Consider the following 13,139-nt stretch of genomic DNA (forward strand, 5'->3'; position numbering starts at 1 on the left):
AGGCTCGGGATGGTCCTAGGATGGTCTAAGAAAGGTTGGTGGGTGGCTGGAGCCATCGGATTTGGTGAAGGAGTGGTGATCGTGTGCTAGTAGCTCGGCTAGGGGTGAGGGATGAGCTGCTGTATTTTTCCAGCTGCTGCCCAAGGTATGTTCGAAGGACTGAGGGGGTGGTTTTGGGGAAATTAGGGTCTTTTAAGAGTTTATAAGGTGTGGTAAAAAGTTAAGAAAGTTTTGGTTAAGTTTCGGTTCGATTCGGGTTAAAATCGGGACTTCGGTCTAAGTTTTAAAACAATTCGGTTAAGTTATGAAATGGACTCGATTTTACATATAGGAATGCTTTTAAATATGTTATGGGATATGTTAAGGAGTTTGGTAAGCTTCGGATCAAAATAATGAATTTTGGATTTATTTGGGATTCAATCACCGCACGAAACGTTAATTAAAGAATTAATTGAAACGCCTAGATTTAAGGTTAATAAAATTATGAAAAATTACATTTAAGCTCAAATAATTATTAGAAGTCTAAGTTTTTAATTTGGGAATTTTATGCTAAGGTTTGGTTTAATTCGGGATTAAAACGCATTAATATGTTATAGTTAAAGATTAATTCAAAGGTCATCGATTTAAGCCAAATAAAAATATGGAAAATTCATGTAGGCTTAAATAATTATCTGGGACATGTTAGAGTCAATGGAATTAAGAAAAGGTCACAAATGTGAAATTTTACGTCTAGGGGTAAAACGATAATTTTTGGGTTTCCAGGGGCAAAATGGACATTTTGCACCCGATGTGAGATTTTGGTCTTGGCAGCGCCTTAAGCACATTTTAGCATGTTTTTAATGTTTATGCATCATGTTTATGGTTTTTCATGAAATTATGATAACTATGGTGCATGCTTGGTTTAAAGGAAAAGTTACGTATATGCATGTTTTATTAAGTGGTGAATATGATGATTTTTGAATGATGGGAATTGGTTGTGACTGACGATGTATATGTATACGATGACATGAGATATGATGAGCTGAGGCCCGGGCTCAGTGGGCGGGTAATGCTGTCGCTGATGTCCCCTGCCGCCGGGTACCACAGTTTTTATAGATGGATCCATCGATAGAGCTGATACGATAGAGCTGATACGAAAGTCACAACTAATGAACTGAATTCAATTAAAAAGAACACGTATATGTAGATGATGATATGAGATGATATGTTTTGACACGATATGATTTTACACGACACGTATACGTATATGATGACATGAGATGACATGTTTTGAGACGATATGATTTTACACGACACGTATACGTATATGATGACATGAGATGACATACTTTGGCACGATACGATTTTACACGACACGTTTACATTATGCTTTTAAGTTCATGAAAGATATGTTGAGTATGATATTTTTCACTGCTGTGTGCTATGTATATGTACTCGTTATTAACGGTGCAGGTGTGTTGAGTCTTTAGACTCACTAGGTGTGTGTGATGCAGGTGAGTTTAATGATGAGGAGACTGGAGGTGCCGAACTCTGAGTTGGCAGACCTGGTGCAGGGACATGACCCGAGGACCACATGTTTTCCGCATTACGATTTATGAGATTGAGAGGAGATAATATTTTCATACGTCGATGATTTTAAGATTTATACTCATTTATGTTTACGTATGATTTTGGGACGAGTATGGTTAATTTGAACTGTATTATTTTTACGGTCAGATAATTACGATTATTTTAAATGTTCTTTCGAAAAGCGCGAGCTTTTAAAAAAAATATTCCGCATTTTTTTAAAACGAGTGAGACGTTTCAGTTGGTATCAGAGCAAGGGTCCTGTGTAGGGTTGTGCCACCGCCAGCTTCTGCCGCTCAGTCTTCAAGCCTCAAGTCTGTAAGCTTTTATGATTTAAATGATTTACTCATATCACATGCATGTTAACATGATTTATGCTTTATGATGATCTACGGTATATGTTTAACTATTTTTATGATTTAAGGATTTATTGTTTTCAAAACTAGATTAAATTGCATGTTGGTTACGTTTGGAATTGGACGTGTCTAAGAATTCGAATATTGGGCTTTAGGATAAGTTGATAATGATTTGATTATATTGATTTTAGGTTAGAAGTACTGATGTTCTACTCTTTGGGGTAATAAGTTAATCTTGGAAACTATGAATGCTTTTAGGACTTGTAGAATTTCTAAGTAATTACCGGTGCTTCGTGGTTGGTAGTTGAATTAATTTTTGAGGATTCCATGTAAGGATTAATGATTCGAAAACTACGACAATATTTGGAAGTATAAAAATGTAGAATTTATTTAGGATGCATGGTCTACCTAGTGGGACCTAAGGATTGAATTGAATGGATTGAGAATTTTAAGGACCTACTGTATTAACCAATAATTTGAGGACCTAAGTGCAACAATAAAATTCTAAGGGACTATTTCGAATTTACCAAACTTTGGGATTAAATTTTTAGTTTTGAGAATTTTAAAGTTTAATGAGGCCAAGTCGAAAATTTTATGGGGACAATAATACAAATTTCGATGAGTTTTAGGGTCAAAAATGTAAATTTCAAGAACTTTAAAGGCCAAATTGCAAATTACGAATTTTTTTAAGATTAAAATTCGAACTTTTGAGTAATACTTGGATTAAATCAGTAATTTTCGAGGTTATGGAAATTGATTTTGTGTTTAATAAGCTTATAATTATTGAACTTTCTGTTACGAGAAACCTATAAAGTGGGATTAGCAATGCCAAGAACTTATGGGTAATTGTTGGATTCTTGAGATTTAGGACAAATCGGATAATATTCGAGGAAAGTAATAACAAATTTTGCAATGTTTAAGAAATTTGGGGAATTTGTTTAGCATTAAGTGAGAAGCGAATGGTTTAAATGACCGGAATTTTTGATGATTTAGATTTGAAAGGATATTTGGAACCTTGAGATATTTGGGTTATAATGTTATAAGAAAGGGTAATCAATGACATTGTAGGATGAATCAATTTTGAGCTTTAAAAAAAATTTAAGTGTTAGTAAAATAATGTTGTGGAAATTAAGAATTTAAAGTGATGACAATTTAAGGTGAAGTTGATCGGTTAGCTAAGTTATAAGAATAGACCTTGAGTTAGCAAATTTTTGGGAATTTAAGTTTGTTGTGTCATAAGCTTTAGTCATGATCTTAACAGTTAGAACTATACTTTTGTTGGAATTTTATTTTTCTAGAAAGTTGGGTATGATTGATGGTTAGGTTACTCGATAGACGCATGTAAGAATTTAGGTAGACACCTTGTCTTGAGAAATTTTTGGTAAGTCATTAAGAAACTTGGGAATAAGCGGATATGTATATTGGAATTATTTTATCCAAAGCTATTTGGATTAGGTAAGTTTGAATTTCAAATTTGTGGGATATTTGTTCATACGGAAATTTTGGGTGAAATAAAAACAAAAAGTAATTAGTTGTGTTCAACATAAGTTATCAATGAATGAATATTAAATTTTTATCGAGTAAGAAATCTAAAATCTTGATGTCTGAATTTTAGAATTCTATGGGCTATAAGTAAAGTTGGTTTAATAGAGTTAGTCCAACGTTAACATGAGATAACTTAGTAAGTGTTATACGCCAGAATTAATTAAGCATTGAGGGTACATAAGAATGCGACATTTGTTCCAATGAGAAAAGTCTGGAGTCTTAGACCTCCACTATATTGAAATTGGAAAGAAACAGTTTAAGCATGTAATTGGGACTTGAAGGGCTTTAAAATATAGGTAGAAGATCGATATTGTATATTTGGATTTTATGGATTAACGTTACTGGAGGATTAAGATTTGCAATAATTTATATTGAGGATGTCTTTGTAATTAGTTAAGTTACGAAAGTTTAGTGCCGTAAGATAAAGATTCAATTCAAGTAGGGGTGTCAAAAATGAACCCGACACGCTAACCCGACACGGGACGACACGAAAAATATCGGGTTTGGGTTTATGCTTTTCGGGTTCGGGTCGAAACGAGTCGGACCCGAATGCAAACCCGAAAAAAAAAATTTCCCGGGTGGGTTCGGGTTGACCCGGGTTGACCTGAAAAAAATTTCAGGTCACCCAATGACCCGAACCCACCCGACCCACCCGACCCATCATGTTTTTTTTTTTAAAAAAAGTTTACAATTTGGTGAATTTACACAACTATTTTCTAGGCCCATGGTTTCTTCTTTTTTAAACTAAAATAAAGCCCAACCCATTAATTCTCTACTGTATCTAAAGATGAACCCTTGAGTTCTCATTTCTATCTCGACATCTCGTCCAGCACTCCGCGTCCCTCACAATTTCTCTTGAAAAGAAATTTTATCGAAACTCTACAGTTCAGTCACCAAACGGGCAAGAAATTTTTTGTGGTTCTGTTCTTTTTCATCATCGTTTTGATTTTCTTTGTTTGATTACTGGGCTTATAAACCCTGATCTTGTTGATTTAATTATTGTTCAATTTTGATTATTGGTTGTTGGGTTTTTTCTTTTGCCAATTAAAGTAGGATTCTTGGTAGGAAACTCATGATACCCGAACAGATCAGATACCCACTACTCGATTTGTGTGAAAGAATTTAACCAATTGGGATTTAGATATTGACACTGCTTCTGCTTTCTTAATTCCAATCTACCATTTGTTTATACGTATAATATCCGTTTATCAAAATACAAGAAGCTTCTAGTGATAGAGAAGAAAATAAATGAAAACAAGTTCATTTCTTTGCATTGTTTGGGCATTTTATCGTTCGAGTAGTTAATTGTTATGGAGGAAAATGTGTACATGATTGAGCATGGTCCACGATGCTTTAATTTAGCTGCAATTGTGCATTGGCTTCCTCCTATGATTTATACCCCACGTATTTACATCAGTGCCTTGTTTATTTTTCTCATGTTGTGACTTGTTTTTAAGGAATTGTTAATTTTTTGCTTGTAGCTAATAATATTGTTATGCCTTTTAATTGATAGAATGAGTTCAGAACCAATTGGTCTTGTTCACGAGGAGGATAGTGTGGAGGGTGTACATGTGTTGGATTTAGATGTTGACGAAGAAACAGGTACTAACTTGCAAGGTCGGGCCTCCGGAAGTGTTAAACGAAAGAGACCTTTAAAATCACAATGGTGGCAATATTTTGAGATGCTTCCAGAAGTAGAAGGAGAAGAAAAGCGTTGCAAATGTAAAGTATGTGGGACTACGTACAAAGCAGACAGTAGCATGGGGACAGGTAATCTCCAACGCCATATTCTCAAACAGTGTCCTAGACAGAGAACTCGTGATATTGCTCAGGCTTTGTTAGAACAAGGCGATAAAAGTCTTGCCATAAGGTCACAAAAGTTCAGCCAAGAAAGATTTAGAGAGTTGCTAATATTAGCAATTGTGAGACATGATTTACCATTTCAGTTTGTGGAATATGAGGCAATTAAATCAATTTTTACATATTTGGAACCTCAAGTCAATCATTTCACTAGAAACACCGCAAGGACTGATATTCTCAAGATGCATAAAAATGAATACAATAGACTAGATCAAGAAATGCGTTCATGCCCTGGAAAAATTTGTTTCACTTCTGATTTGTGGACTTCTATCGCCACTGATGGCTATGTATGTTTGACAGCGCATTTCATTGATTCTAATTGGGTTTTGCAAAAAAAGATTATCAACTTCTCTTACATGCCTCCACCTCACTCTGGTATTGCATTGTATGATAAAATCAATAGCTTATTCAATGCTTGGGGAATTCAGAGAAAGGTTTTCACAATTACGTTGGACAATGCCGCTACAAATGATGTGTTTGTTGGCCTTTTAAGGGATCATCTTAGTTTAAATTGTTCATTAGTGAATGGTGGCGAGTTTTTGCATGTTCGTTGTTGTGCACACATTCTCAATTTAATTGTCCAAGAAGATTTGAAAATAATTGATCATTCCGTTGATAAGATTCGTGAATGTGTGAAGTATGTAAAAGGCAGTCAAGTGAGAAAGAAAAAGTTTGTAGAATCTGTTACCTAAACTTCGCTGGATCCTAAGAAATCACTAAGGCAAGATGTTCCTACTAGATGCAATTCTACGTATTTGATGCTTTCTAGTGCCATATATTATCGACGTGCTTTTAATCATTTGAAATTGACTGATACTAATTTCACACACTGTCCATTGGTTGACGAGTGGGTTCAAGCTGAAAAAATATGCAAATTTCTTGAGGTTTTCTATGAGACAACAACTTTGTTTTTTGGGGTGAAATATCCTACTGCCAACCTTTATTTTCCTCGTGTCTTTACGGTTCAATTGACATTAAGTCAAGCCTTGCAAAGCTCTGATGATTTCATGAGATCAATATCCAATCAGATGTTTCAGAAATTTGACAAGTACTGGAAAGAATATAACATTTTGCTGTCCATTGCTGTGATAGTTGATCCGAGGTTCAAGATGCAGTTTGTTGAGTTTTGTTACAACAAGTTATACGGATATGGTAGTAACGAATTAAGTCTGGTGAAGTCTAAATTAGTGTCTTTGTTTGAGGAATATATGGGCCTTGCTTCTAAATCAAGTTGTAGCAACACATCTACGAGTTCTCACAGTGGCATTGATGATAATGCTTCTCTTCCTCTAAATTCAAACAGTGGATACATGGATGTTTTGAAGGTATTTACCATTTACGATAGTTTTTTTTCTTCACTATTTTTTACTTTTCGTTACCAATACGTTTAATTTATGATGTAGGAATTTGACACATTTCAAAGAACATAATTAAATGATAGAGCTCAAAAGAGTCAATTAGATCTTTATTTGGATGAGCCGAAAATTGACAGATCTTCAAATTGTGATGTTCTTGCATTTTGGAAAGATTACCAATTTAGGTATCCTGAACAATTGCACAAATGGCCAGAGATATTTTGAGTGTTCCAATTTCTACAGTTGCTTCTGAATCAGCTTTTAGCACGGGTGGTAGGATACTTGACCAATATCGTAGTGCAATGAAACCTGATGTTGTTGAGGCGTTGGTTTGTTGTAGAGATTGGTTAGTTGGACAGAAAGGTTAGTGATTCTTCTTGTTAATTTCATTTTTAAGTTACCTGTTTCACTAATATTTTATTTTTGTAGAAACTACCGAGGTGAGGTTTGATGATTTGACTGAAAATATTATGAATTTATTCATAAATGATGATGCTGGATCAAACAATGCTTCAACGGATGCTTGATGATTCTAACAATGCTATGCTACCTAGTATTGAAAAGTAAGTTAAATTTTATAAATTCATAATTTTTGAAAATTTTCACCCTTTCCTATTTTAATTTTTTAAATGTTATTTAAAGGTTTGGCTTCAACAAACAAATGTAGGACAATGAAGAAGTCAGAAGACAGGAGTGGATCTTGATTGTCACTTGAAAGTTGAAAATTATTTTGTTATGTTTGAAGACTTTTTGAATAGCTTTTGTTATTATGTGTTTGAATTAAATGTTATTATTATCATTATTTGTTTTGAATATTTATCTAATTATTGTGTTGAAAAATTAATATTATACATAGACAACTAAAATTCTATTACACACAATCACAACATTACACATTCTTATTGAGAAACTTATGAGGATATTATTAGAAATGTTAGCTATATGCTCACATATGTCAGTATATTATAGCAGATGGTGTTTTTTTTTTCTTCATTTGAAATAATTTATGTTTTATTTTGTATTTATACAAGAACCAGTTTGTGGTACATATTACTTAAATTTTTTATATTAAATTACTTCTATTAGCATGCACTAAGGTTTAAAAATTGAATGGAATCAATATACTTTGGAGAATTGAAATGTTTATGAGCCAAAAATAGAAAGTCTGTATCATACTCAAAATTTAATAAGAAAGCAAACAAAAGTAGCCATATGTGCCTTGAAAACATCGGGTAATGCTAGCAGCTAGCTGTTAGTCCCAATCTCTTCAATTTTTTTGAAATATAATTTCATATTTAATTTTTTTTTAAATAAAGATAAAAGTTTCATTTTAAAATACCAAAGAGACACGTACCATGTAATTGTTTTAAAAACTTTTTTCCCCTAACATTTCACGTTGATTTTCAACAGAGACACTTTTTAAAAATTTTAAATTTGAAAGTTTTTTTTTGCTATATTTATTTTTTTTCGATTTTTTTCATTAATTTTTTTTAAAAAATAAATAAATTTCGGGTTATACGGGTTGATTCGGGTTATACGGGTTCATGTTCGGGTTGGGGGTTTTCGGGTTGCTTCGGGTTCGGGTTGGAGAAAAATAAAATAAAATTTCGCGGGTTGACCCGAAACCCGACCCAACCCACCCGATTGACACCCCTAAATTCAAGGATCTTAGGCTAATATTAGTATGAGGTTGAGATAATGTTTAACTTTCAAGTGTATTACCGAGGATAGAAGTCGATTAGTAATTTTTGGTGCTAAGGTTTCTAAAGTTGAACTTCATAAATGCTAATATAGTAGGTCAATGAAAATCCTGAGTATAGTATAAGAAAGTAAAACGCAATAAAATTCGGACTGTCAATTCTAATATTGGAAAGTTTAAGAAAAGTTGAAATTCGAGGTTATAGAAAAATGGAACTAGGTCACCATGGGTCGTTATAAGTTGAGTTTTGCAAACGAGGATTTAGAATGTAGAGTTTATCGGGACCAAGGAGACATAAGGACAACTTAAGATTTATTATTTTATCATAGTAGCGCCACGGAAGCATGGACTATTGGGATACTAAAACTAAGTCTAAACTTTTTGATTATCAAGGATAAGCGAATTTCGAGGACGAAATTCAATTTAAGGGGAGGAGATTGTAACGTCCCGAAAATTTGAAGGGTCATGTAAACCACATGCATGCAAGTTATTAAATTTCTTTGGTATTTTATTAAATTCTTTTAAAGCATAAAAATGCATATTTATTTTATTAATTTGTTTTTAATTATTTCTATGCATTTTATGCATTACTATTGCATGATAGAATTTATTTCACGAAATTTTAAAAGTATATGCATTAAAGATTTTTAAGTTTCATTTCGCGCTCAAACGAGTATCGGAGACCGGAGAATTTTCAAGAATATTATTTTAATTACATGATTTGTTTTTAAATATTAATTTAAGGTGTTTTAAAGGTATTTTTCAAGAATTGGGATTTATTGTGTATTTTTAACCGCAAGATTTTAATTTTTATCGGTACGCAAATTTTAGCGAATCGGGGAAATTTTTTAGGGTTCGGCTAATATTTTCAAAATCTTTCCAACACGAAATATTTTCAAGACATTATTTGGATTTAATGGGTCTTATTTTAATTGAGGCTCATTAGTGCACATTTTAATTAATCTAAATTATACTTAAAACTAAACTTAAACCTAATTAATACTAAGTGGCCACCCACCCATTTATTTATGCAGCCCCTCCACGTGAGGCATCATATTATCTCTCCCCTCACAACCGACACCCTCATTCAACACTCCTTGTCCTCGGTTTCAGAGTACAGCAGTTGAATGCTTCGGTTTTCTCTTGGTTTGCAAAAGAAAAACTTCTTCTGGGTCTCCATTGCATCGTTCTTGTTCTTTCAATCACCAAGGCACGCATTGTATCTTTATTTCTGCATCATTCACGTCATATATGTGTTGTCATGTGTGCTATGTTTATGCATTTTTCGGTATTGGCATGGCAAAGCTTTTATACTCTTGGTTTGGTACGAAAACCGTATATTGTTGCATACATCTCACGTTTTTATTACTATGGTGCGAGGGGCTGCTGATCTAGGACCTTAAAGGGCTGAGAATGCCGAAGGTCATGAGGTTGTTAAGCTTGGATCACATTTTGGTGAGTGGTGCGTGAATTGATTAAAGGGTCGAGAAGTTGAGCGTGTAGTGTCTCGGTTGGGGTTGAGGCTCGGACCAAAGGTGAGGACGACGAGGTGAGGGCATCTCCAGGCCGTGGACTGGTCTCTGCTGAGTCTGAGTCGCGATCTGGAAGAGCTCTAACCCTGCTGGTCTGCACTCGAGGGCCGCGAGAGGGAGTAGTATTGAGGAAGAGTCTTGGTCGAGCACATCGAGAGATTTAGCGAGAAGCTGGGACCTCCAGCATGCATGGGCTGATTTGTGTGGTTCAGTAGGCTCGGGATGGTCCTAGGATGGTCTAAGAAAGGTTGGTGGGTGGCTGGAGCCATCGGATTTGGTGAAGGAGTGGTGATCGTGTGCTAGTAGCTCGGCTAGGGGTGAGGGATGAGCTGCTGTATTTTTCCAGCTGCTGCCCAAGGTATGTTCGAAGGACTGAGGGGGTGGTTTTGGGGAAATTAGGGTCTTTTAAGAGTTTATAAGGTGTGGTAAAAAGTTAAGAAAGTTTTGGTTAAGTTTCGGTTCGATTCGGGTTAAAATCGGGACTTCGGTCTAAGTTTTAAAACAATTCGGTTAAGTTATGAAATGGACTCGATTTTACATATAGGAATGCTTTTAAATATGTTATGGGATATTTTAAGGAGTTTGGTAAGCTTCGGATCAAAATAATGAATTTTGGATTTATTTGGGATTCAATCACCGCACGAAACGTTAATTAAAGAATTAATTGAAACGCCTAGATTTAAGGTTAATAAAATTATGAAAAATTATATTTAAGCTCAAATAATTATTAGAAGTCTAAGTTTTTAATTTGAGAATTTTATGTTAAGGTTTGGTTTAATTAGGGATTAAAACGCATTAATATGTTATAGTTAAAGATTAATTCAAAGGTCATCGATTTAAGCCAAATAAAAATATGGGAAAATTCATGTAGGCTTAAATAATTATCTGGGACATGTTAGAGTCAATGGAATTAAGAAAAGGTCACAAATGTGAAATTTTACGTCTAGGGGTAAAACGATAATTTTTGGGTTTCCAGGGGCAAAATGGACATTTTGCACCCGATGTGAGATTTTGGTCTTGGCAGCGCCTTAAGCACATTTTAGCATGTTTTTAATGTTTATGCATCATGTTTATGGTTTTTCATGAAATTATGATAACTATGGTGCATGCTTGGTTTAAAGGAAAAGTTACGTATATGCATGTTTTATTAAGTGGTGAATATGATGATTTTTGAATGATGGGAATTGGTTGTGACTGACGATGTATATGTATACGATGACATGAGATATGATGAGCTGAGGCCCGGGCTCAGTGGGCGGGTAATGCTGTCGCTGATGTCCCCTGCCGCCGGGTACCACGGTTTTTATAGATGGATCTATCGATAGAGCTGATACTAAAGTCACAACTAATGAACTGAATTCAATTAAAAAGAACACGTATACGTATATGATGATATGAGATGATATGTTTTGACATGATATGATTTTACACGACACGTATACGTATATGATGACATGAGATGACATGTTTTGAGACGATATGATTTTACACGACACGTATACGTATATGATGACATGAGATGACATGCTTTGGCACGATACGATTTTACACGACACGTTTACATTATGCTTTTAAGTTCATGAAAGATATGTTGAGTATGATATTTTTCACTGCTGTGTGCTATGTATATGTACTCGTTATTAACGGTGCAGGTGTGTTGAGTCTTTAGACTCACTAGGCGTGTGTGATGCAGGTGAGTTTAATGATGAGGAGACTGGAGGTGCCGAACTCTGAGTTGGCAGACCTAGTGCGGTGACATGACCCGAGGACCACATGTTTTCTGCATTACGATTTATGAGATTGAGAGGAGATAATATTTTCATACGTCGATGATTTTAAGATTTATACTCATTTATGTTTACGTATGATTTTGGGACGAGTATGGTTAATTTAAACTGTATTATTTTTACGGTCAGATAATTACGATTATTTTAAATGTTCTTTCGAAAAGCACGAACTTTTAAAAAAAAAATATTCCGCATTTTTTTTTTAAAACGAGTGAGACGTTTCAGTTTTTGCTGAAAAATTTTGGTGGCTGACTTCGTGAGTCAGTCACAACTCTTGGGCTATAACCAATACCACATCTTTTGCCCTTGCTCATATTGTGAGTTGGTTGTTCAATCAGTTTACTCAGCTCATCTTGTTCTTGTACCATAACTGATTTGACAAAGTGAATATATTTCCCTTTATCTATATTCAGTTTTGGTTGAATATCTTTGGAAGGTATTTCATCCTGGTTACTGAACCCTAAGCCAGTTTTATCAGTAAATGATTTCTGAGAGTTCTGTATATCAGTCAATGCAACAGATGATTTATTCCAAGCCTGAATGAGCTCAGTTTGCTTTGAGTTTTCAAGCATTAACTTTTGAATCATTAATTGATCCTTGCTCCTTTCAGTATTGAGTTCGGCAATCTCCCTTTTTAGACACAACATCTCAACTGATATATCAGTTGTTGTCTTATTGTCAATAGGATCAGTTTGCTCTACTCTGGCCTTTTCAAATGATAAGGCAAGCTTTTGATACTCACTAACCACGTCATGAAGAGTCGAAATAAGTTCCTCTCTTGTGAAATCAGTTGAGCTAAAGTCAAATACCTGTTGGCTGCTTGATTGAACTTATGTGTTATCAGCCATCAAGCACTTTACTTCTTCCTCATCTTCACTAGAGCTGCAAGAGGTTTCTGGTTCTGACTCTTCGCTGTCAGTCTCTGCCCATTTGGCTTTGCTATCCTCAGCTAGGAGTACTTCATGCTTCTTTCTGTAAGGCTTCTTATCGTCCTTAGATCTCCTCTTATGCTCATACACTTTCTTCTTTCTTTCAGTTGAAACTTGACAGTCCTTTTTAGGCTTGGGACAGTCAGCAATAAAATGACTAGGTTTGCCACAGTTGTAGCATGCATTGGACTCTTCTCTGGAATTGTTTCTTTGGTACTGCTTCTGAAAATTTCCTTGATTCTTCCTCATGAATCTTCCGAATTTCCTGATGAACAATGACATGGCGTTATTGCTTAGTTGATCTGCAGCTTTCTCAACTGAACCAGTTGGTTCTGATCTTACAGCAGCTAAGGCAGTAGTTGCTGCTGGGGTAGATGGTTCTCCTTCTCAAGTTTGCAGTTCAAATTCATATGCTTTTAAGTCAGCGAACAGGTCATGGAGTTCAACTTTGTTCAGATCTTTAGACTCCCTCATAGCCATGGTTTTCACATCCCATTCTTTGGGAAGACC

The 13,139-nt window shown here is 34.9% G+C and overlaps 1 protein-coding gene and 1 long non-coding RNA gene across 2 annotated transcripts; both read left to right on the top strand.

Moving 5' to 3' along the window:
• Positions 1–4,981: 4,981 nt before the first annotated feature.
• Positions 4,982–6,019, top strand: LOC140824151 (zinc finger BED domain-containing protein RICESLEEPER 2-like). The gene has a single exon (XM_073185749.1). The coding sequence runs from the start codon at positions 4,982–4,984 to the stop codon at positions 6,017–6,019; it is 1,038 nt and encodes a 345-aa protein (XP_073041850.1).
• A 619-nt stretch (positions 6,020–6,638) lies between these two features.
• On the top strand, positions 6,639–7,443 carry LOC140824611 (uncharacterized). The gene is made up of 3 exons (XR_012116394.1): positions 6,639–7,045; positions 7,112–7,245; positions 7,325–7,443. It is a non-coding gene; the product is annotated as an uncharacterized lncRNA (long non-coding RNA).
• Positions 7,444–13,139: the final 5,696 nt, after the last annotated feature.

The sequence above is a fragment of the Primulina eburnea genome, chromosome 2, assembly GCF_022965805.1.
Source record: "Primulina eburnea isolate SZY01 chromosome 2, ASM2296580v1, whole genome shotgun sequence".
Classification (NCBI taxonomy): domain Eukaryota; kingdom Viridiplantae; phylum Streptophyta; class Magnoliopsida; order Lamiales; family Gesneriaceae; genus Primulina; species Primulina eburnea.

Excerpts from the sequence above, each read along its gene's own strand:
- LOC140824151 (XM_073185749.1), top strand. The coding sequence starts at position 4,982 with ATGAGTTCAGAACCAATTGGTCTTGTTCACGAGGAGGATAGTGTGGAG.